At 38.4% G+C, this 25,951-nt stretch overlaps 2 protein-coding genes across 2 annotated transcripts; both read left to right on the top strand.

The window, feature by feature from the left end:
• The first annotated feature begins 3,173 nt into the window (after window positions 1–3,173).
• Window positions 3,174–13,558, top strand: gtf3c5 (general transcription factor IIIC, polypeptide 5). The gene is made up of 11 exons (XM_083900481.1): window positions 3,174–3,533; window positions 4,239–4,437; window positions 5,343–5,538; window positions 6,144–6,327; window positions 6,424–6,528; window positions 7,637–7,751; window positions 7,917–7,997; window positions 8,506–8,585; window positions 8,687–8,769; window positions 12,957–13,099; window positions 13,329–13,558. The coding sequence occupies exons 1-11, from the start codon at window positions 3,327–3,329 to the stop codon at window positions 13,511–13,513; spliced, it is 1,578 nt and encodes a 525-aa protein (XP_083756607.1). The 5' UTR covers window positions 3,174–3,326; the 3' UTR covers window positions 13,514–13,558.
• Window positions 13,559–16,127: 2,569 nt separating this feature from the next.
• Window positions 16,128–22,530, top strand: LOC310944587 (bile salt-activated lipase-like; the record flags this gene model as incomplete). Its single annotated transcript, XM_083910388.1, has 11 exons — window positions 16,128–16,196; window positions 16,285–16,432; window positions 16,874–16,993; window positions 17,936–18,133; window positions 18,208–18,338; window positions 19,130–19,237; window positions 19,355–19,469; window positions 20,548–20,734; window positions 20,841–21,044; window positions 22,070–22,279; window positions 22,353–22,530. The coding sequence occupies 11 exons, from the start codon at window positions 16,128–16,130 to the stop codon at window positions 22,528–22,530; spliced, it is 1,668 nt and encodes a 555-aa protein (XP_083766514.1).
• Window positions 22,531–25,951: the final 3,421 nt, after the last annotated feature.

Raw genomic sequence — 25,951 nt, 5'->3', positions numbered from 1 at the left:
CTCCTCACACCCTCTTAACTCTCCTCAAACCTCCTCACACCTCCTCACACCTCCTAACACCTCCTCACACCCTCCTCACACCTCCTCACACCCTCTTAACCCTCCTCACACCTCCTCACACACTCCTCACACCTCCTCACACCTTCTAACACCATCTTAACCCTCCTCACTCCTCCTCACACCCTCCTCACACCTCCTCACACCCTCTTAACCCTCCTAACACCTCCTCACACCCTCTTAACCCTCCTCACACCCTCCCCACACCTCCTAACACCTCTTTACACCTCCTCACACCCTCCTCACACCCTCTTAACCCTCCTCACACCCTCCTCACAGCTCCTCACACCCTCTTAACCCTCCTCACACCTCCTTGCACCTCCTCACACCTCCTCACACCTCATTACACCTCCTCACACCTCCTAACACCTCCTAACACCTCCTTACACCTCATTACACCTCCTCACACCTCCTAACACCTCCTAACACCTCCTTACACCTCCTTACACCTCCTCACACCCTCCTCACACCTTCTAACACCTCCTCACACCTCCTTACACCTCCTCACACACTCCTCACACCTCCTCACACCCTCCTCACACCTTTTCACACCTTCTAACACCTCCTCACACCTCCTCACACCTTCCTTACACCTCCTCACACCTTCCTTACACCTCCTCACACCTCCTCACACACTCCTCACACCCTCCTCACACCTCCTCACAAGCTCAAAATTTCAGTTTTAATTTGCAAAGGCAGCATGATTTACGACCGATGAGTGAAACTGTGACACAGCTCCAAACAAACACAAAGACCTTTTCCTCAAGCCGTAATAACCTGGAGGCTCAATGAGCATCTGGTGTTTGTTTTTCTGTGAACAAACGTACAAATATATAGTTTATAAAAGGCTAACTTTGGAAAACAGCTCCCACGAGGGAGTGATATCTCAAAACCACCTTCTAGAAAATTAAATAAAACCAACAAAATCAGCACTGCTCACGGTTTGGAATAAGACAAATAATAAAAATCCACTGAAAGCCACACCTGCTCGGCAAATAACACGCGGCGGCTACAGATGCTAACTTAGCCGGAAAAGTGACGAGATTTCCCTCAGGAGACAAACAGAGTCAGAGCTGAAGAAGCTGAGCGAGAAAGACGGAGAATAAAGTCATTATTACACAGCATCAAACTAACGCAAATGTTTACTCTCATTTATATATATATATATATATATATATATATATACACACTCTATGTATCCTGTAGATTGTAGATATACACAGTGTAGTTATATATAAGTTAGTCAGGTTTTTGAAAGGCAAATGTTTCAGATGTCACCCACAGAACATGTATATTGACATTTGAATACAGTCCCTGGAACTTCAGTGACGTCAATATTTCATTAAAATATAAATACTACATAAATAATCACAACTAATATTTAATAATATCCTAATTTTTTTGGAAGGCAAATGATGTGGAATTGATAAATAAATGGTAAATAAATCGAAATGTCATCTGCATAAGTTGATAGTGACATTTGGGGACAGTCCCTTTAAAAACGGCTCTGAAAATGACTTATATTGCATCAGAATTAGCCGATTTTAACCATAACTAAAACCAAGCAAAGCTACGTTTACTAAACTCCTCCGTGTAGAAGTAAAATTCAGAGACGGTCTGATAATTTGGTCAATATTTGCCGTGATGCTAAACAAGCGGCTGCTTAACTGAGGATTTTATTTTCCCAAATGTCAAATGTAACGTGAAAATGTCAACACACCGACGGACTGTTCTGTCCACAGCTGACAATAATAACCAGTCATAATAATTCACCAGAACTTCACCGGAACGCCACGTCGTTCTCCTCTCTGTTTTTAAAATCAAGTGTCAGAAAAGTCTCTCTCGTTTGTTAAATCTCGCGTCGTTATTTTTTCTTCTGTCGCTCGCTGAAAGACGCGAGAAAAGAAGGCGAACGAGAATCAAAGTAAACACGGGGAGTCGCATCAGACTGTAACTGCCTGTATAATAGCGAGGTTAAGTTCCTGGGTAAACACGCGGTGACACATGTGTTGGATCGTCTGCGTGCTCTGAGGGGGTGACCGCGTGTTGACAGTTTCAGGGAGGGACAGCACGCAAAGCCTCTTTACTGAGCTCTCACTCTCACAACACTGAGGCCGCCTTCAAACGCCGTAACATCAACACGTCGATTCAGATTCAAATGACGACATGCACAAACTGTCACTTGCGACTTCCGCTGGGATATAAACCACTTCACTTCACTTCCAGTGGAAGTGGAAACATTTAACAGTCTAATTATTATCATTATTATTATTAATAAAATTCCCAGGATGCGTCGTCTTTCGTTTCGTTCATTCCTCAAAGTTCTATAACTGGACGCGAAACACCGCGACTGTCTCTGCATCTTTGTCTGACACGTGACAGGAAGTAAACCAGGAAGTGACCTGTGCGTAGCGTCAATTAAAGTCCTGAAAGTGAATTCCGGAGAATTCACTTATGCAACCTTTAACAAACACGTAGGCCTTTGAAATTTTTTTTTTGTATTCCTGCAGCCTTGACTGCATTACCTTTAAAACACCGCCCCCGTGTGGCCAGATGCTGAGTAGCAGCGGGCTTTATTTGTTTCAGCAATATGTGTGTTTTGTTTTTATTGTGACGACAGAAGCAACAAAGTATATCCATAAAACAACAAATACACCACTGGATTTATTTGACTTTTATGTAATTATTCCAATATGGGTGCAACAGCATTTCCGCCCAGACTTAATTAATACTGTGACATTTTCCTGTTATCATTATTTTTTTGAATTTTTATTGAACAAACTCATCTAGAAAACATTCATATGGCATACGTTCTTTATTAAAGATCCAAAGGGAACAGGAGGTACATTCAAGAGCACAGATAAATAAATAAATAAATAAATAAATAAATAAATAAAAATAACTATGACTTTCCTTGTAACTCGTATTTTCATGATATTAAGGGTTTTTTGTAAATTAAAGAAACTATTGGGGAACTAATTTACAAATAAAATAAGAAAATGACGTTTTATTTCATGTTTTTAAACGTGTGTGTGTGTGTGTGTTTCTCTGTTCTCGCGGAACTTTATTCGTGCTGGACACTCGTTTCCACTCGGACTTATTTTGGACACGGACACACGCGCTCGCGCTGCCGTCGCACTGTGTGATCAAACGGTGGAATGTTTTCGCGGGCTTAGTTTTACTTTTCTTCACCCCCTCCGTGTGTCTGTCGGATTAAAAACAGAAACACCGATATTCCCGCGGTGTCTGCGGTTTAACCCGGAGCCAGAATGGCGGAGTGTAACAAGCCGCGGCTGGACTTCACTCTGAAGGAGCTCACGGCTGCTTCCTGTCCGCTCAGAGACGAGGACGTGCCCGGTGCTTCGTCCACGGTGGAGCTGTTGGACAAGCGGCTGGTGTGCGTGGAGTATCCCGCGGTGGTGAACAGCGCCGCCAACATGATGGAGACTCTCGGTGGAGAAAAAGTGGTGTCTAAAGTGAGTAAAAACGGGATAAAGTTCCCACCGGGACACGGATGTAGCTCATGGCTATGGTGGTGGTAGCTTTTAGCTGAGGCCCCCTGCTGGGCACCGAAGGGACTGCAGGTGGGGCGAAGGGAAATAATTGGAAATGGATAAATGTGTAAAATACCGCAAATAATCATAGAAAATCTTATTAGTTAATTAAAAAAAAACTATTATCTTGTAATTGGGGTATGACTAAAATTGGTACGGCTGATAATGTTTGTATTTTTCACGTGGAAAGTAATCCTTATGTTAATTTGGCTTTTTGTGGAGTCAGATGACAAATAAAAAAAGAACAATAATACATAAATCAGGGTGTCCACGAAGTCTTGTAAAGTATGAAAAGTTGATAAATCAAGTTTTGGAAAATGATGTGTCCCTTAAAAAGTATACATTTTTTCTTCCCTATTTATTTTCCTCCTCACGTTTGTTGTATGGTGGTGCTCTATTGATTTAATTGCAAACTAAAAGTGTTTTATAAGTTAAATAATATGTGTAGGCGAGAAGGTCTTGAAAAAGTCTTTAAAAGGTATTGAAATGAACTGCACATACCCTGTAAATGTTGTCTCAATGAAATACCAGCAGTGTCTTTCGTAGATTTGTATATTTGCACTCAGTCCTGTTGTGATTTGGATTCTGTCCTGATATTACCTGATAAATGGTGTGTTGAATCCACAGATCTTCGCTCACCCTAACCGGCGTCTGGAGCTGCGTTTCCGTCCTCAGGACCCGTTCTGTCACCCTCTGTGTGGAAACCGCTTCCCGTCCGGTAACCTCCTGCTCAGGGTGAGGCGCCGCGTGCGGAAGAAAGACCCCAAGGATGTGGAGGTGCACATGGATCTGCTGGGCGTCATAGCGACGACATATAAATTCCAAGGTTTGTCCTGAATATGACAAAAACGCTGCACCTTTTAGAACTGTGCACAAAACTGCAGTGTTCAATGTTAATATTGCTTTATTATATCCGCGAGAAACGCGCGCGGATATTATGGAATCGGTCTCGCGCGTCCGCAGATTTTAGCCGTTAACGCGATAACTGGAAAGGCGTTTGAGATTCTTATTTTTTTATGGGTCACATACCCCCTGTAGATGATCCCTATTGATTTTGAGCTGTCCACCATTATTATTAATTAGTTAATTAATTAATTAATGACAAAAAAAGCATATTTTTCGCCTGTGTCTTCCAAAGTATTGCAGGTATGAGCTTCAAATTTTGCATGATCATCACATACCACCTGAGAATTATCCCTATCTTTGTAGCTTTATTATTAATTAGCAAATCAATTAATTTATTATGCTAAAAACACATTTTGGGCTTTATCTTCCAGACTGATGGAGATATTGCCTTCAAATGTTGTACAATGATTCATGTAACAACTATCTACAAGTACAATCATTATTACTTTGGCTATGATTGGTAATAGTTACATAATAAGTTAACTGGTTAACTTATTAGTGAACACAGAAAAAATAGTTATGAGTTCAGGTATTCTGTGTTCAATATGGAGTTTATATGGATACTTACTGAACATGTATAAAGTGTAGTCAGCATTATATCATAATATTTAACAGTTATTTTGTTGAATTTATTAATAATTAATTAAAACAGTTAGTGGCAGGTGTGAGTGCGTATACTTTGGGTATATTGGAAAGTTGAGGATTGGACAAGTTCGCGGATATACGTCTTGCTGTCGGCCCCCTATCCTCCTGTCCTACCGGCCTTACCTACCTACCTACCTTACCTCCTAATCCATGCATCCATTTCCTGGTGTTTTGTTTCAGGAATGGCGGACTTCCAGTACCTGGCTGTTCATTCAGAAGCAGGAAAACACACTTCTCTGTACGACAAGATCATCCTTCGCAAGTCGGAGAATCAGGAGTTCTTCCATCAGCCCATGCCTCACTTTCTACCACCGGCCATCTTCTCGCGCCTCGACATGCCTGTGGATTATTTGTACCGACCCGACGTCCTCCAAAGGTCAGTCTGTGGGAAAACTGCCGTCTTCAGGTCCACCGAGCTTCCTGTGCACTTTGTTTTGATTTTCTCTTTGGGAAACGTTTCGCAAACCAGGAGCCGAAACCACACAAGTGTGTTATGTAAATAAAAGAAATGTAAACAGTAATAGTTTAGTACAGGTCTGCAAATATCGGATATTTTAATCATCAATTTTTCGGTTTTAAGCTTTTTTTCGTGATTAAAACAACATTTCTGATTGTTTCAGCTTCTTAAATGTGAATATTTTCTGGTTTCTTTGCTCCATAAAACAAAGAAATCATTAAAACGGATTAATTTTGTGTTTGTGGACAAAAACAAGACATTTGAGAACATCGTTATTTCCAGGTTTGACAAACACTGATTTTATGAACCAAACAACTAATCTAATAATCGTTAGTTGCAGCCCTATTTTAATAACCGATGAATGGATGATTTTGTTTAAACCCTTACAACCAAAAATCGAAAAACTGCACTAATCACATTTATATTTCCAGATATTTTTTTATCGAACCTCTATAATCTTTATTTTGACGACATACAGTACGGAAAATAATAACTGCGTTTCCTCTTCCCTCTGTGGTCTGTAGCCTCTCGGCCGTCAACAAGAACAACTTCATCAGTCAGAATCGCGCTCGTCGGCCCAACAACGCCATTTTTGTCACCTTCAACGAGGCCACGGTGCCGTCGGAGTGTCTGGAGGCAGCCAAGCTCAACTGGACACGGGTCAGCGTCAAGGACTCGGACAAAGAGGCCGAGGAGCAGCTGAGAAAGGTTTGTGCGTCTGTGTTTGTGCGTCTTTGCGTTTGTGACACAATGACCTCGCGCCTGTTCTCCGTCTCATCTCAAACCAAACGTCCTTGTGTCCAGATGTTTGAGAGTCGGCCCGTCTGGTCCAGGAACGCCGTGAAGGCCAACGTCAACATCCACCCCGAGAAAATGAAACTGCTGCTGCCTGTTTTCGCCTACTACATGGTGAGCCGAGGGGGTCAGGGTGTGTCGGGTCAAAGGTCAACAGTCAACAGAGCAATAAACTCAACTGTCCACACACTTTAATTAACAGTTTTTAGAAAAAAATGTAGTACAAAAGTAAATAAAACACTCAAACCCTGGAATTTTGGAATTATTCCAAATTCGGGACTGTTGAGTATGAACTGGAATTTTTGGATAATTTAAAGAAACCGTATCGTATACAAATATTAACATGTATATACTGTATGTGTGGCTTCAATAGTTCAGATTTCTAGAAGTCATCTGTGATGTCATGTGACGGATCATGAAGGGGGCGTGGCCTCAGGGATAACGTTGATATTCAACCGTTTCTGCATCGAGTCTGATTGTTTTGTGCTATAATATATATTTACTACCTACGAATATTCCAACCTAAACCCGACAGGAAGGAAGCCATTTTGCATGAAACAGCCGTTTTTATTGGCCCATTTTGGCGATATATCAGGATGTCGACAACTTTTAATTTATTCAGTTGAGTCCGGACAAGATTAGGATTAATTCTTATCAAAAGCTTCACTTACTCCGTGTTCCTGTGGATCCTTAAAAAGTGAATTCATAAAACCAAAAACAAAGCTCTCTGTCTTTATTGGTATTAAAATGTCTTCAATACTCTCTTTCAAAGGACTTAAAAATGTGAACATAAATCTCCAAATAATTGGTAACGGTTATTTTGTAAAAAGATCATTTATCAAACGCCTCTTGCAGTAGCATCACGTAGATTAGGACAGCAGAACAACATGTTTTATGCTGAAATAAACAAGTGGCATTTTAAAAAGTCTTAAAAGGTCTTTAATTTAACTTGCTTGAAGCTGTAGAAACCTTGTTACTGTTACACAGTTCTGCCGCTAGGGGGCGACATAGTTGCAGCTAATTCCGATGACTTTAAACTGATATAACTTTGCGACAGAAGCTTGGACAGCAACCAGACTTGCTTTGATTGATGATTAGAGGAGTTGGCACTTAATGTTAAATCCATCTGCTATAAGACCTCTCACTTCTACCTACACACACACACACACACACCGAGATAATCTCCACTTTCCCTAAACCTGAGTGAAACACCATGTGGCAGGTGACGGGACCGTGGAGGAGTCTGTGGGTGAAGCTGGGCTACGACCCCCGAAAAGAAAGAGGCGCCAAGAAATACCAGATGCTGGACTTCAGGATCCGCTGCAGCAACAAACACGGTGCGAGACAGAGACCTGAACCCACTTTAACACTTTTAGAGCGACTCGAGTGGTTTGTGCAGGTTTTTAACAGCAACATTTAAACCTGCAGTAGTTCACTTACATCTTTACGGTGTGCATTTGAAAAGAACCTTTAGTGACGTTATATTCGACTCACTGCTGCAGGTTATACACCGGCTGAGCTGCCAGTCAAAGCCAAGAGGAGTGCTCTCAACTACAGTCTGCCCATCACAGTCAACAAGACAGGTGAGAGGCTGAAAACTCTTCAACGTACACGACTGCTGCTGCAAGAAGCTTCTTAAAGTCATTTATTGTCATTTCTGGAATCACAAATTCTAACCATATTTTCACAAATGTGCATTTAAGGTTTTTTAAGCAGCCTTTGGGAGTTTAGTTGGCTGTGATATGAAGCTCATTTGCATCTGATGTTTATTGAGCGTTTCCACCTCCCCTCACACCTTAAAACTTTCTCTTCACTTTTCATCTGGAAGAAAAATTCTCAAATTTGAGATGCAATAAAAACCTGATTTGACGAGGTTTTATGTAAGACATCTGTGACAATGATCATATAATATTAATCAGACATTTTTAAAGACATTTTTCAAGTTAAAAGTCACACATTGGCACTTTTTCATCTGAAAAATGTAGAAAAACTTAAATCACTAATTTATAACATAACATGAACGTTCATACAGTTTATTTTCTAATCTTGTCGTCTTCTTACAGCTTTAGTTTGCCGTGTGTTTTCCTCCAGGTCCTCAGGCGGCCAGCGTGATGGATCTGCAAGGACCGAGCACCAGTCGAGAAACGACTCCACACATTTACCAGCTGAAGGTGAGAGGAGGTCCAGCTTCAGACTGACAGACACACAGACAGACAGACAGTGTTCCTGATACTGACCTGTGTATGTTTGTGTGTGTGTGTCGCCTCCTCAGGAGTCGGCGTACATCTTCAAAGAGGGAATGTTGCCTCCTCACAGACAGATGTTTTACCAGCTCTGTGATCTGCATGTGGACAGGTACAGAGACCTTCTGGTTTTATGTTTTTAAGGTTTTTCTTCCTTTATTAAGTTGTTATTCCCTCTAGATTATGATTATGTAACAAGTTCATTTTAGTAATCTCAAAATAAGAGATTTGAGGAACAGCCATTTTAAGATACTATTGCAGTGCCCGTTGGAAGTATGTATTCCTATAGTGGGAGCTGGAGAAGATTTTCCAGTTATTGTAATGCATGATAAGGAACGTAAAGGCTAACAATACAAACACCGTGCAACCTCATTAGACACAATGCAAATGTGCCTTATGTTTTTCTGAGAAGAAAGTCAGCTCACTGTCAAAGTGCATCAGGGCAAATGGATCATTTCATGATTTTCAAAATTTCATATAAATTATTCCTTACGACGTTTGCAAATATTTTCAACGCATCCTTGTTCAGGGTGATGTCGACTATTAAGTCCGTGAATTTCAAGTCATTCCGAGATACTTTTTGTTTTTGTGAAGAAACTCAGCTCACTGTCAAAGTGCATCAGGGAAAATGTCTCATTTCCTGATTTTAAAAAATTCATATAAATTATTACTTACGACGTTTGCAAATATTTTCAACTGATCCTTGTTCAGGGCGATGCCGACTATTATGATGGTGAATTTCAAGTCATTCCGAGATACTTTTTGTTTTTGTGAAGAAACTCCGCTCACTGTCAAAGTGCATCAGGGCAAATGTCTCATTTCCTGATTTTCAAAAATTCATATAAATTATTCCTTACGACGTTTGCAAATATTTTCAACGCATTCTTGTTCAGGGCGATGCCGACTATTATGATGTTGAATTTCAAGTCATTCCGAGATACTTTTTGTTTTTGTGAAGAAACTCAGCTCACTGTCAAAGTGCATCAGGGAAAATGGATCTTTTCCTGATTTTCAAAAATTCATTAAAATTATTCCTTAAGAGGTTTGCAAATATTTTCAACGGATCCTTGTTCAGGGCGATGCCGACTATTATGATGGTGAATTTCAAGTCATTCCGAGATACTTTTTGTTTTTGAGACTAAAGTCAGTTCACTGTCAAAGTGCATCAGGGCAAATGGATCATTTCATGATTTTCAAAAATTCATATAAATTATTCCTTACGACGTTTGCAAATATTTTCAACGCATCCTTGTTCAGGGTGATGTCGACTATTAAGTCCGTGAATTTCAAGTCATTCCGAGATACTTTTTGTTTTTGTGAAGAAACTCAGCTCACTGTCAAAGTGCATCAGGGAAAATGTCTCATTTCCTGATTTTAAAAAATTCATATAAATTATTACTTACGACGTTTGCAAATATTTTCAACTGATCCTTGTTCAGGGCGATGCCGACTATTATGATGGTGAATTTCAAGTCATTCCGAGATACTTTTTGTTTTTGTGAAGAAAGTCAGCTCACTGTCAAAGTGCATCAGGGCAAATGTCTCATTTCCTGATTTTCAAAAATTCATATAAATTATTCCTTACGACGTTTGCAAATATTTTCAACGCATTCTTGTTCAGGGCGATGCCGACTATTATGATGTTGAATTTCAAGTCATTCCGAGATACTTTTTGTTTTTGTGAAGAAACTCAGCTCACTGTCAAAGTGCATCAGGGAAAATGGATCTTTTCCTGATTTTCAAAAATTCATTAAAATTATTCCTTAAGAGGTTTGCAAATATTTTCAACGGATCCTTGTTCAGGGCGATGCCGACTATTATGATGGTAAATTTCAAGTTATTACGAGATACTTTTTGTTTTTGTGAAGAAACTCAGCTCACTGTCAAAGTGCATCAGGGAAAATGTCTCATTTCCTGATTTTAAAAAAATATATAAATTATTACTTACAACGTTTGCAAATATTTTCAACTGATCCTTGTTCAGGGCGATGCCGACTATTATGATGGTGAATTTCAAGTAATTCCGAGATACTTTTTGTTTTTGTGAAGAAACTCAGCTCACTGTCAAAGTGCATCAGGGAAAATGTCTCATTTCCTGATTTTAAAAAATTCATATAAATTATTCCTTAAGAGGTTTGCAAATATTTTCAACGGATCCTTGTTCAGGGCGATGCCGACTATTATGATGGTGAATTTCAAGTCATTCCGAGATACTTTTTGTTTTTGAGACTAAAGTCAGTTCACTGTCAAAGTGCATCAGGGAAAATGGATCTTTTCCTGATTTTCAAAAATTCATTAAAATTATTCGTTAAGAGGTTTGCAAATATTTTCAACGGATCCTTGTTCAGGGCGATGCCGACTATTAAGTCCGTGAATTTCAAGTCATTCCGAGATAGTTTTTGTTTTTGTGAAGAAACTCAGCTCACTGTCAAAGTGCATCAGGGAAAATGTCTCATTTCCTGATTTTAAAAAAATATATAAATTATTACTTACAACGTTTGCAAATATTTTCAACTGATCCTTGTTCAGGGCGATGCCGACTATTATGATGGTGAATTTCAAGTAATTCCGAGATACTTTTTGTTTTTGTGAAGAAACTCAGCTCACTGTCAAAGTGCATCAGGGAAAATGTCTCATTTCCTGATTTTAAAAAATTCATATAAATTATTCCTTAAGAGGTTTGCAAATATTTTCAACGGATCCTTGTTCAGGGCGATGCCGACTATTATGATGGTGAATTTCAAGTCATTCCGAGATACTTTTTGTTTTTGAGACTAAAGTCAGTTCACTGTCAAAGTGCATCAGGGAAAATGGATCTTTTCCTGATTTTCAAAAATTCATTAAAATTATTCGTTAAGAGGTTTGCAAATATTTTCAACGGATCCTTGTTCAGGGCGATGCCGACTATTAAGTCCGTGAATTTCAAGTCATTCCGAGATAGTTTTTGTTTTTGTGAAGAAACTCAGCTCACTGTCAAAGTGCATCAGGGAAAATGTCTCATTTCCTGATTTTAAAAAAATATATAAATTATTACTTACAACGTTTGCAAATATTTTCAACTGATCCTTGTTCAGGGCGATGCCGACTATTATGATGGTGAATTTCAAGTAATTCCGAGATACTTTTTGTTTTTGTGAAGAAACTCAGCTCACTGTCAAAGTGCATCAGGGAAAATGTCTCATTTCCTGATTTTAAAAAATTCATATAAATTATTCCTTACGACGTTTGCAAATATTTTCAACGGATCCTTGTTCAGGGCGATGCCGACTATTATGATGGTGAATTTCAAGTCATTCCGAGATACTTTTTGTTTTTGTGAAGAAACTCAGCTCACTGTCAAAGTGCATCAGGGAAAATGTCTCATTTCCTGATTTTCAAAAATTCATATAAATTATTACTTACGACGTTTGCAAATATTTTCAACAGATCCTTGTTCAGGGCGATGCCGACTATTATGATGGTGAATTTCAAGTCATTCCGAGATGCTTTTTGTTTTTGTGAAGAAACTCAGCTCACTGTCAAAGTGCATCAGGGAAAATGGATCTTTTCCTGATTTTCAAAAATTCATATAAATTATTCCTTACGACGTTTGCAAATATTTTCAACGCATCCTTGTTCGGGGCGATGTCGACTATTAAGTCCGTGAATTTCAAGTCATTCCGAGATACTTTTTGTTTTTGTGAAGAAACTCAGCTCAATGTCAAAGTGCATCAGGGAAAATGTCTCATTTCCTGATTTTAAAAAAATATATAAATTATTACTTACAACGTTTGCAAATATTTTCAACGCATCCTTGTTCAGGGCGATGCCGACTATTAAGTCCGTGAATTTCAAGTCATTCCGAGATACTTTTTGTTTTTGTGAAGAAACAGCTCAATGTCAAAGTGCATCAGGGAAAATGTCTCATTTCCTGATTTTCAAAAATTCATATAAATTATTCCTTACGACGTTTGCAAATATTTTCAACAGATGCTTGTTCAGGGCGATGCCGACTATTAAGTCCGTGAATTTCAAGTCATTCCGAGATACTTTTTGTTTTTGTGAAGAAAGTCAGCTCACTGTCAAAGTGCATCAGGGCAAATGGATCATTTCCTGATTTTCAAAAAATCATTAAAATTATTCCTTAAGAGTTTTGCAGATATTTTCGACGGATCCTTGTTCAGGGCGATGTCGACTATTAAGTCCGTGAAGTTCAAGTCATTCCGAGATACTTTTTGTTTTTTGAGAAGAAAGTCAGCTCACTGTCAAAGTAAAGTAGCAGAATATATTTTCTGTTGAAACCATGTGTTGTGTTTCCAGTATCCAACAGGTGATTGAGAAGAAAAGTGACGACGAGGAGGCGTGTTACGAGCGTGACGGCTGGTGTGCTTACGGCACCACGGACAAACTGAGGGACATGATCTCAGCCATGATTAGGACCATCATCCGAGCACAGAGACCAGGTGAGTCACGCAGACAGTGTGGCGCCACCTGCTGCAGTGATCAGTGATGTTAACATCACAGCACACAGGAGTTCACAGGAGTTGTTGATCCACTGCTGCCTCCATCACTAAGTAACAATGTCCCTGTGAGCTAAAATCACTGGTTTTCTCTATGGGCTTTGGTGTGGGAGAGACGAAATTCAGTTTTCAGGCTTTTGTTCTGTCATCTGATGATACTTTTGTCCCTCAGTGTTGCCCGTAGCCCCGAGGAGAAGCACACGCAAACGCACAACTTTGAATGCGTATAAAGAGGAAGGCGATGAGGACGAGGACGAGGAAGAGGGGAACGAAGACAACGATGTTGACGATGCAGATTTTCAGCCATCGGAGGGCAGTGAAAATGAGATGGAGACAGAAATCCTGGATTATATTTAAAGGTGCATTATGTAATAAATCATAAAATCTCAAAGAGACTCAGGAATAATGTTCATATAACAAACTGAACTCACCAACAACAACAGTACAGACAATATTTGCATTAAAAAAATATATTTTGCAGACTTGAAATCATGTTTTGCCGTCATGTGGCGCCACCTACCGCCGTCTACCAATCATTGCAGTCGGTAGAGTCTCAGCTGCCGAGCAACCACGGGTTGCCAGTTTGAATTTGAATGTAGTAACCGTTTTTGGCCACATTCTTACATATGGCACCTTTAACAAAGCACCGTTCTGTAATATTATTGTATCATTCGTTTTGGTCAAATGTGAATTAAATCTTCGATGCTGAAGTTTTTCTACAGGTTTGTGCGACTTTGTTTATGTGTGTGTGTTTTTTATGTGCTTTTTATTCAAGTTATAAATAGGTGTATGTATGAAATGTACGATATGCATGAAGGGAATTTCATTACAGCTGCTGCAAACGTCACGGAGACCAAACACTGAGGTATTACGTGTACATTTACTTTAACTTTTACTTTACAAATGTTGTTTTGTGCTCATTCATATACAGATATACTTTAATTTTGTTTTTTTCTTTTGTCTACAGCAGCAGCTGACCGGCCAGAGTCGGAGTGTGGAGCAGGGTATGTATATATATATATGTATATATGTATGTTTATATTTAAATACCATCCCCCATCCCTTTTTAGAAAATCATACACTTAAGGCTCTGTATTTTTAATTTTTTAATGTATGTGTGCATTTTACCTGCCTTTGTAGCACTTTGAGATTTAAAAAAAGTGCTTTATAAATAAAATGAATTATTATTATTATTATTTTTCTTCATTAGAAGTGTCTGTGGCCATATCCTGAACATTTAACTTGTCAAATCTTATATTTGGCTCAAAGTTGCCCTCCTGTGGCTCTTTTGTAAACTGCAGTATCAACATTACAGAGGCAGAGCCAATCCTGTCAACACTGCAAAAATCATCCCTACTAAAATATTCTTTAATATATTAAAGTTTTCTTGGCGTCAACTCTTCGCAAAAATGTCAGGGCAGCCACCTGAGACCAATGCGTCGCTGTAAATAGTGAAGAAATTCAAAAATATAGATAAATAATAAGTAAATAAAGCGGAATTTGGCAAAAAAAAAAAAAAAATTGGAACAGATTTCATGTTATCGCCTGATTTTTTTACTCCACAAATAGCAACTGCTTCTGTCTGGGAAAAAATGTTGCTGTTTCATCATCATCTCACTCTGGTCTCTTTTCTGAATTTTTTATCTTATCTGACGCCAAACATGTTTGAGAGCCGGTCCAGCTGGTGATGGAACGCCGCGAGGGTCAGCGCCCATGCCGCCGCCGCCGCCGACGCCCACCGCCCTGAGAAAGTGAAAGTGTTGGTGAGTGAGTGTCTGAGTCTGATATACGTGGTATTTTCAGAATCAGAATATTTTATTAATCCCCGGGGGAGATTGTTTTTGTTCCAGATGCAAAGTAGGTCACAAATACACCACGAGGAAACAAGAGCTGAAGATACAGATATAAATAAAACAATAAATGGGCAATTAAATGAAATGAAATAAAAAATATTCAATAAAATAATACAATAATAAAGTACAATACTAGAGTGGAGATCAGGAAAACGATCTTTTTCATTCTCAAATGATCTCTAATTTTTTTGCACAATTAATTTAATTTTGAATTAAATTTAAATAAATTAATTTAAATTAAAAAAAAAATGTTTTCTTTCTCACAATTTTTTTTTTTCTTATTTTTTTTTAATTTTTTCTAAAATTTTTAATTTTTTTCTTCTAAATTTTTTTTTCCCCAAAAATTGTAAAAAAAAATATTTCCAAAAATTGAATTTCTTTCTCAAAATGTATTTTTTTAATCTAAATTTTAATTTCTTTCTCAAAATTTGTGATAATCATTGAACTAAAGTGCTTTTCCTTCAAAACTAAGGACATTTCTAAGTGACCCCAAACTTTTGAATAGTAGTGTACATTTTTAACTCATTTTCTGGTTCAGATGTTTTTCAGAGCAGTACTGAGACTTTTCAACTGTTTTTTTGTTTTTTTTAACAATTCCAGTCTTTAAGTGCTTTGTTATTGTGTGAGTTAATGGATGAGTTGTTTGTTTGATATTTAACTTGAAATTTCTCCAGGAGTGCACAGCAAAAATATCTTGAATATATATATACAATATACAGTGCAAGTTTGTGTTAACAAATAACAAGAAATTAAATGAGTAAAACTAATTATAGTTTGTTTTGTTTGCACATAAAACTGTATCTGTACAAACATTTATCACAAAATTCTGAACTAAAATGGCAAAATACAGCGTATGTGTTTTGCAGACCCCTAAAAACAAACCTCCCGTGACCCATGTGTGGGTCCCCGCCCCACTCTTTGAGAACCACTGAGCTAAAACGCGTGTTCGGGGTCGGGGTTACTCTCGTTTATGCGTGGAGTAAAGTCCAGAGCAGGTGAAGGTGATATGTAAATGATGCAGCCACTGCCCACTGGTCACATGATCAGAGGAGGTGGGCGTCGGCCTTTATAAAGCTCCCCCCGAGCGCCGACCTTCTTCTATCTCACACTTTACGACGATGGCGACGCTGTTGTTGACTTTGGTAGCTGCGGCTGCCGTGTTCCTGGAGTCGGTGTGTGCGACCTCGGTGAGTCTGCGACGTGCTGCGCTGGTGTGATTTTGAATTCTGAATTCACTGTGTAAACACTGTGGTGTGTGTGTGTTGGTGCGTGCAGCTCGGCGTGGTGTCCACAGAGGGAGGCATGGTGCAGGGCGACAACATCCGCCTCGGCTTCCGCCGCCACATGGACGTGTTCAGAGGGATTCCCTTCGCCGACATCCCCGGGAGGTTTGAGAAGCCAGCGCCTCACCCGGGCTGGGACGGTAAGTTTTCTGTAGATTCTAAGTTTATTCTCGTCGTTGTTACGTTTCTCTCTTCAATCAGACTGGTAGAGAAAGAGGGTTTTATTTTACTCACCTTGACATAATTCCCTCTGGGGTGTTGATAAAAGATTCAGTCATTAAGTTACACTCACACAGCAGAGAACTCAATTTACACTTTGATTTCTCACTTTCTCCGTGTGTTATTGTCAGTTTAACTCTTGAAAACGTATGTTTAAATAGGAAATTTAACTTAATTTAACCTGGGCGTGATCATTTTTTACAGTGTAGATCCCTGAAACATCTCATGTTCTCTACATTGACGCTGCTTTGTTGATCCAGTCAAATCTGCGACTCCATGTTCTTTCTTTTGAGTGATTAGATCATAAACATGATGAATGCACTGCATGTGTCGTGATAAACGTGAATGTTCCTCTTCATCAGGAATCCTGAAGGCCAAGGAGTTCAGGAACAGATGTCTTCAGGTGAACCTCCCTATGACGGGTCACCGAGGAAGTGAGGACTGTCTTTATCTCAACATCTGGGTTCCTCATGGCAGCTCAGGTAAAGTCTTCCTCGTGGTCCGAGTGACATCTGAACATCTACCATGTCTCTGCACAGATACTCGTTCAGTGTTTGACTAAATCTGCATCCTCTGTCTTCAAATTTCTCTCCACTTTTGTGCATCTACACCACTGTTAAAAAAAGTTTGGACTCACCTATACAATTTTTGTTGTGTTTTCCATGAAAAGTCAGACTTTTATTCATCAAAAGAGTTCCAAAATGAATAGAAAACATAGTCAAGACATTGACAAGATTAGAAATAATGATTTTTATTCAAAATAAAACTCTTTTCAGCTGTGCTAACATCATTGCACAAGGGTTTTCTAATCATCCAATAGCCTTCTAACGTTATTAGCAAACACAATGTACCATTAGAACACTGGAAATTGGCCTCTATACACCTATGCACATATTACTATTATTAAAAACCAGACGTTTGCACCACATTAACAATGTATAGAGTGTATTTAAGATAAAAGGTGCTTTTCCTTCAAAAATAAGGACATAAAAAAAAAAAAATTCCCTCAAAATTTAAATTTTCTTTCTAAAAATTATTTTTGTTTTTCTCAAAATGATTTTTTCCCCTCAAAATGTAAATTTTTCTTCTAAATTTTTTTTTTTTACAAATTTTTTTTTTTTTTTACTTAAAATGTATTTGCTTTCTCAAAATGTATTTATTTTTTCTCAAAATTGTAATTTCTTTCTCAAAAGTGCTTTTCCTTCAGTATTCTAAGTGAGCCCAAACTTTTGAACAGTAGTGTACATTTTTTACTCCTCTCTTCTGGTTGAGACGTTTTTCAGAGCAGTTCTGAGACTTTTCGACTGAATTTTTTGACAATTCCAGTCTTAAAGAGCTGTGTTATTGTGTGCCTTTTATAGTTGTTATTATAATCCCTAACAATGAGTATGTTCTGTGCTGCTACACTTTGGTGTCACTCACAGTGTCCACAGACCTCCCCGTCATGGTCTGGATCTACGGAGGAGGTTTCCTGGCCGGAGGCTCGATGGGCGCTAACTTCCTGGACAACTACCTGTACAGCGGTCAGGAGGTGGCAGACAGGGGGGACGTTATCGTGGTGACGATTGGATACCGCGTGGGAACGCTGGGCTTCCTGAGCACGGGAGACTCGGGCTTACCTGGTAAATAACAGCGGTGAGAAAAACCTGCTGGACTGAAGTATAACTGCGTATAAACAGTTCCGTGTTCTTGTCAGGAAACTACGGTCTGTGGGACCAACAAGCCGCCATCGCCTGGGTCCACAGGAACATCCGCGCCTTTGGAGGCGACCCCAAAAGCATCACCCTCTTTGGAGAGTCTGCAGGTGGCGCTAGTGTCAACTTCCAGGTGAGACGTTTGTGGAGAAGTGGATTATTGACGGAAAGTGAGTTGGATTGGAATGAAATTGAAGAGGTGAAATAAAAAGAGTCGATAGTTAAGAATAGAATATAAGAAATGTACTTCTGAGATGTATTAAAATAAGATAAAAGGAATAAAATAAAACAACGTTATATAAATACAGTACATCTGTGTATATATAAGCCAGAGCTATACGTGAATATGTAGAATTTAAAGTATATTTTCATAAGTGTATAATCACTGTCAAATGTTTGTTTTGTAGCTGTACTCAAATATGTGTCTTGTCTTTAAATGTGTTGTGTATTTATTTAGTATTTTGCGCGGACGAGTGCTCAGTTTGTTACAATATGCTGTCCCACCACAAGATGTCGCCAATTCTTACACAGTTGACACTTTAACAAAGTCTGCCATTTTGTTAAATTTGAGAACATTTTAAATCTCTATGTTGTGACTGAAAATTGCTTTAATTGACATAGTTTTGTTTCCTTCCTGTCAGTTTTTTTTGTCATGATATTATATGATATGATCGGTTGTGTTCATGTGTTTTATTGTTACTGAACAGTTGTTTTAGTGTAAAAGAAACTTAAACAGACTTCACTCCATTCACGCAACAAGCCTCTGGCGGCCTCTGTTGGTCATATTGGGAAGTGCAACTGTGGAAACACAAACGGACAGACACACACAGAGCCACTAAAAACAAAACTTCACTCCCACTCCATGTGGTGAAGTAATAAAGGTAATTTTAGATAAATAAAGCCTTTATTTGTGTGTCTCCACAGACTCTGACTCCTCACAACAAAGGTCTTATTAAGAGAGCCATCTCCCAGAGTGGAGTGGCACTTTGCCCGTGGGCCATCAACAAGAACCCCCGCAGGTTTGCCGAGGAGGTACGTCCACGTTCCTCCTCTCTGCACACCTGTACTGTAGTTGGGATTATTTATAGGAGTTTCACAATGAACCGAGTTGGCTGTGAAACGAAAAGTAAAATTGCTTGGTCTGCTCAGGTTGCTCTGAAGGTCAACTGCCCCACGGACCACAGCATGGCGGCCTGTTTGAAGATGACCGATCCTGAGCAGTTAACCATGGCCGGCACTCTCAGTCTGTCCAGCTCACCTGATCGTAAGTGCTGCTCTCCTCACACTGCAGCCTTTAATTGTGTGTTTAAAAGTGTTGTTTTGGCAACTTAACAAAAAATATATACGTCAGTTTAAGTCTACGACATCTTTATCACACTGTTAGACGGACTTTAACAACAGGAAAACTGAAGTTTGTAAACCACTCACTCTCCCACACCAAAGCTCATAGAGAAAACCAGTGATTTTAGCTCACAGGGACTCAGGAGCTGCTGGTCTACTGCTGCCTCGTGTGGTCACTTTGTGTCACTGAAGTAAATCTGAATAAAGAAAAATTAATAAGCCAAATTGACAAAATAAGACATTTGAACTCAGTGATGGAGGCAGCAGTGAATTAAAATCTTCTGTGTGCTGTGATGTTAAAATCACTGATTTTCTCTATGGGCTTTGGTGTGGGAGAGTGAGTGGTTTACAAGTCTGTCTGACAGTGAGATAAAGACGTGAACGTGTTCTTAAGACATCGTAGACTGAAACTGATGTAGATTTTATTTGATAAATTCTTTGTTAAGGCGCAAAATCTGTTTTTCCATCAGTAAAACTGAAGTTTATAAACCACTCACTCTCCCACACCAAAGCCCATAGAGAAAACCAGTGATTTTAACATCACAGCACACAGGAGTTCACAGGAGTTGTTGATCCACTGCTGCCTCCATCACTAAGTTCAAATGTCTTATTAAATAAATTCGCCATTTGAAAATCAATCTTCAGATTAACCTCAGTGACACAAAGTGACCACACGAGGCAGCAGTCGACCAGCAGCTCCTGTGTCCCTGTGAGCTAAAATCACTGGTTTTCTCTATGGGCTTTGGTGTGGGAGAGTGAGTGGATTACATACTTGAATTTCCTGTTGGAAAAGTTTGTCTAACAGTGAAGATAAAGACGTGAACGTGTTCTGAAGTGTGCGCTGTGTCGATGTCTTATGCTGGTTCCCAGCAGCAGGGGGCGCTCACAGTGCAGTCTGCAGTACCTCATACAACCACAACAAGAAAGAAAACCTCGTCCTTCGTGTCCTCGGACATCGATGTCTTGACATTTCTCAGCGTCTCTTGTGTCTCCTCTGTCAGACCCTGTGGTGAATAACCTGCTCCTGTCTCCTGTCATCGACGGCGACTTCCTCCCCGACCAGGTTCACAACCTGTTCCACAACGCTGCCGACATCGACTACGTCATCGGAATCAACGACATGGACGGACACCTCTTCACTGCCGTGGACGTTCCCTCCATCAACTCCCAGCTGGTGGACACTTCCATGTGAGCTCCGGGGTCCACGGGGAAACACTGACAGAACAGCTGTGTTTGTGTGCTTTTGTGTTTATGTGACCATCTCCTTCTTCTTCTTCTTCTTCCCTCACTGCAGCGAGGATGTGAGGAGGCTTCTGGCTGCATACACCAAGGAGAAAGGAAAGGCCGGTCTGGACCACGCCTACGCCACATACACCTCACACTGGGCGTCAAACCCAGACAGAGAGACCGTGAAGAAAACCGTGGTGGCCATCGGAACGGACTACATCTTCCTGGTCCCTGCACAGGCTGCTCTCTACCTGCATGCTAGCAATGCCAAGTAAGAACAGGAGCATGCAATAGACGGGTCATATTTTCACTTTATGGACGGTGAATCGGCCCTTTATTTAGAAGTTCCTGTCTTCTGAGAACTTTCTCTGTCACAAGATCTACTTTATATCTGGTTACAAACACGCAACAAAGCGTTTAATTCGACTAGGACTGTGCCATTCCCAAGAAAATGCATTTGGGAATGCTGAGCACTCGCATCGTTGCATTTGTGTGATCTTTCCTCGTCATGGCAACCAAATAACAGCGCAAAGACAAACTAGTAATGAGAATTTTATAAAGTTATAAACTAAAATAGGTGCAATCTGCTCTCGTTTAGTGGTTTTAGTTTTAATTTGGCTGCTGCGTTTCAGACGATTTCCGTGTCTTCTGACTCTGTGGTGACAAATCCAATCCAATCCAACTTTATTTATAAAGCACTTTAAAAACAACAACAGCTGAAACAAAGTGCTGTACATCAGAGATATAATAAATAAAACAAATAAAACATCCAAACATGTGACCTAATAGACCCAAAAACAAACAATAAAACAATAAAAAACTAAATATAAAAAACAGCACAAACAAACAGGATGAAAACAATGTCTCATATTGGGTCGAAAGAGTAAAAATGTGTTTTAAGATCAATTTTAAAAGTGGAAATAAACGTACTGTGCATTTATGTTCTGACGCGAGACAAAAACCTTGTGATATTGTTTAATATTTACATTCAGAAGGAAGTCCACTGTGTGTGAACTAATGACACCCAGTGGTGAGGCTGCAGATTGCAACAACAGAGGTGTCAGCCTTCACATACTAAGAAAAATTCTTCTTCATCTTTTTTTCTCCGTTTTGCATCCGATTTTTCACCAAAACTGCATGAATTGTTATTTTAACAGGAATGTTGCACTTTTATGTGCGGTATAGTCCATTTCTGCCTCCTAAAAGTCACACCGGAGCTTCAAAGAGCTCTGTTTTTTTTTAATCCGTCCTTCTCTGCGGTCGTCACATTTTTCTCCCGTCTCGTCTCACCAAAAGCACCGGGAGGACGTACTCTTACGTCTTCTCTGAGCCCAACCGCATGGGCGGCATCGCCAAACCTTACCCCAGCTGGATGGGAGCGGATCACGCCGACGACCTGCAGTACGTGTTCGGGAAACCCTTCAGCTCGCCGCTGGGATACTGGCCTCGCCACCGCGACGTCTCCGGCTACGTGATCGCCTACTGGACCAACTTTGCCAAAACTGGGTAAAAAAATAACGTGTGCACGTGAGTCGAGTGAGTCAAAGGCAGCGAGGTCACGTCCGTCTTCTGTCCACAGAGATCCTAACAAAGGAGGACTGACGGTTCCCGCCACCTGGCCTCCGTTCACCAGCAGCGGACACAAGTTCGTGGACATCCACGCTAAGATGAGCAGCAACGCTGTGGGACAGAAGATGAGGCTGCGCTACGTTAACTTCTGGGCCAGCGTCCTGCCCAACCTGAGCCCAGTCGTCTAAGAGTAATCACACTACAGTAACTAAAGTCACTACAGTCACTACAGTCACTACAGTTCACAATAAATTAAAAATAACTACATTTGCCTTTTTGCTTTTACTCCAATTTTACTACAATAAACAAGTAACTCACAAGTAACTCTTGTGAGTTTGGAGTTTATATTTGTTTATTTTTATTTACCACCTGTAATAGACACAACAAACATAATAACACATGACACAAAGGCCACAGTTTGCTATAGTATTCAAAAAGATATGGTTTTGAAAAATAATGTTTGAAATAAAAACTACATTTTACAAGTGAACAATTTTATTTTAAATGGAGTCTCTTTTCAATTGTGTAAATTAAAGTAAGTAAATTCAGTTGTTGACTAAAGTGGTATTATTATTATTATTATTATTTTTTTATTATCATAAAATGCATTGGAAAGATTTCCATTTTTAAAAATGGGAAAAATTCAATTCAAAAAATTTAATTAAACACAAATAATTCTGAAAAGGTCAGATTAAAATGTTTACATTTGATCATTTGAATTAAAGTTAGTATTAAATGTTGTCATTAAAGATGATTAAATGCTTATTTTAAAGTAGAAACTTATCAATGGTAAATGTGAATATTTAAAGTCAGATTTAAATTGAGGATTTTGACTTTAAATCTTCACATTTGGCCCAAATCCTCGTCCTCCTCAGAATCACTGATGGAAACCAGAGAAATAACCTGTGACACTGATAATCCTGAATAAAGGAGGTAAAAGGTGTTGACTTAGTTTGTCCACTCTGGGCTCCTGTACACGGTTTGTTTACCTGAATTAAATTTAGAAAAAAGGCTCATTCTGGGGTAGAAAACAACAAAACTTTGTCCTCTAATTTAAGAAAAAGTACTTATTTCATCTTCATTTTTTTTGCCAAATGAATACATTTTGAAGCAATTTCTTGAAATAACATGAAATCTCAGTTTGGATTATTTTAAAACAAAGATCTGTGACTTTAATCATGTCACAACGTCAGTCGTATTCATTTTGTTTCCTCAGTTTGTCTCAAACACAGCGAATAAACATCGGTGAAAATAGTTCTGTTGAAGAATATCATGACAGGAAGCGTTAATCCTTAATCCTTAATCCTAATCACAAGGACAAACAAAAACACTGAAGCGGAAACTTCTCGGTTATTTTGGAGTTTTTTTTTTTTTTTTTATCTTATCACAGACTAAAGAGTGTGAGAACTTCTCCTCCTGTGTTTTTAAATCAACATCAACACATTTGACTTTTCCAACAAAGAGTTTCCTCTTTTCCACGTCTTTAAATCCGTACGTTTACCACCTGTAATCTGCATAATCTGCACGTAGTAAGTGGTATTCAAGAAAATATGGTTTTATTTTATTTATTTTTAAATAAAACCCTACATTACAATTCAAAAAATTTTAAATAAAAATAATTATAAATATAAAACAATTTTCTTTTAAACTGAGTCATTTCAAATATTTACTAATGTAAATTAAAGTAAATAAAATGAAGTTGTTTCTTTGTTAAAATCTAGTAATTTCAGATGACTAAAGTAGTATTCAAGAAAATATGGTGTAAAAAAATATATATTTTTAATAACATGGGAAATTCACATTTAAAATAAAAATAATAATAATTCTGAAAATATAAGATTAAAATGTTTACAAGTGATCGAATTAAAGTAAGTGTTAAATATTGTAATTAAAGATGACTAAAATAGTATCTAATAAAATATTTTATATATTATATTTTAATAAGTTTTATATTTTTGAAATGTAAAAAATAATTGGTAAAAATGTTAAGTCTTTTAAAATCAAGTAAGTAAAAGTTAAAGTTTGAAAGTCAAATTTCAGAGAATACAAACAATTCAACCATTTCTTAAAATTATACAGCAATGATAACAGTTTATGTCACAGACTTTCAAAATAAAAGTGATTATTGTGAAATGGAACATGTATGGATTATTATAGCGTGTGTGTGTGTGTGTGTGTAACATACAGTATATGGTATATAGTATACAGATATAGTTTTCCCAGGTGTCGGAGGTCAGCTGTGACCCTGAGAGTACAGTATGTGTGTGTACATATATACTGTATACGTAACATGAGTAAACAGTGTGTGTGTGTGTGGGTGTGTATAAAAACACACCCACACACACACATGCAGAGGCGTCTGCTGCTTCCTGAACGTTTGTCCACGATGAAGACGCTGAAGATTCTGCTGTCGCTGATTTTTCTGCTGGAAACGACATCAGCAGCTTCTGTGAGTTTGCATTTATCTAATTTACCTCGTAACAAAGTTACTCAACCTTTTATTATTAACAACAGCATTTATTCTCAGATTAAAGGGAAAATACATCCTGCCTCCAGAATTTAAATTCTGATGGTTTTCATTTCTCTGAATTCAGACTTGTGTGTGATTAATGTTCATATTTACTCGTACATTCATTTGTAAGAAAGAAAATTAACACTTAGTTGATCGCTAGATTTATTTTTAACAGTAAAAACTTAGTAAAACGCGTCAAATCTAAAAAAAAAAAAAGCGCTTGGCTTTTACACCTTAATCTCAGATTTTACAATTTTGAAATTCAGAGCTAATTTAAACCTAATTTGTTTGTTTCCAACATTTTTTTTCCTACATAATCTTAATCCTGTGTGTTACTATTTAAATGTGATATTTGTTAAAATACTAATGAGTATTCAAGAAAATATAGAATAAAAAAATAATTAAAAAGATTTACATTTTAAATATATAAAAATGTATGTAAACTTTGTGTGAATTTAATTTTATATTAATTTAAGAAATGCTAAAATAAACATTTGTAACGGAGTTAAACCAATTTCTCACCAGATAAGATAAAAAATGTGACTTCTATTTTATTTATTTATTTATTTATTTATTTATTTATTGATTGATTGACTTTTGTCCGTGTGTGTGTGCGCAGCTGGGCGTGGTCCAGACACTAGGGGGCAGTGTTCAGGGACGTAATATTCCCCTCGGTCTTTTCCGCTCCGTGGACGTTTTCAAAGGAATTCCCTTCGCTGCCAAACCTGGAACTTTTGAGAAACCCAGACCTCATCCAGGCTGGAGCGGTGAGTTTAATCCTAATCTGACCTTCACTCTTAGCCTTTACACACACACACACACACACACACACACACACACACACACACACGCATATATAATACATGAATTAAATCATATTTAAATAACTGATTTTATATAGTGGATGAATTATTGTTAGTTTTAAACGTCTGTGTTTAGATTATGTGGATTTATTTAAATGAACAAGTGAATGAATTTGTGTCGGTTTAATTACAAATTCAACTGAACTGTGTTTGGTTTAAATTAAACTGCAAATTAGGAAGTTATATTGTTCATTAATTACAATAATGCAATTAAAGTTTTTTAAAAACCTCTTC

Source organism: Microchirus variegatus, assembly GCF_963457635.1.
Source record: "Microchirus variegatus genome assembly, chromosome: 1".
NCBI classification, from domain to species: Eukaryota; Metazoa; Chordata; class Actinopteri; order Pleuronectiformes; family Soleidae; genus Microchirus; species Microchirus variegatus.
The sequence above is the reverse complement of the archived record's forward strand: the minus strand, read 5'-3'. Positions and strand labels throughout refer to the sequence as shown.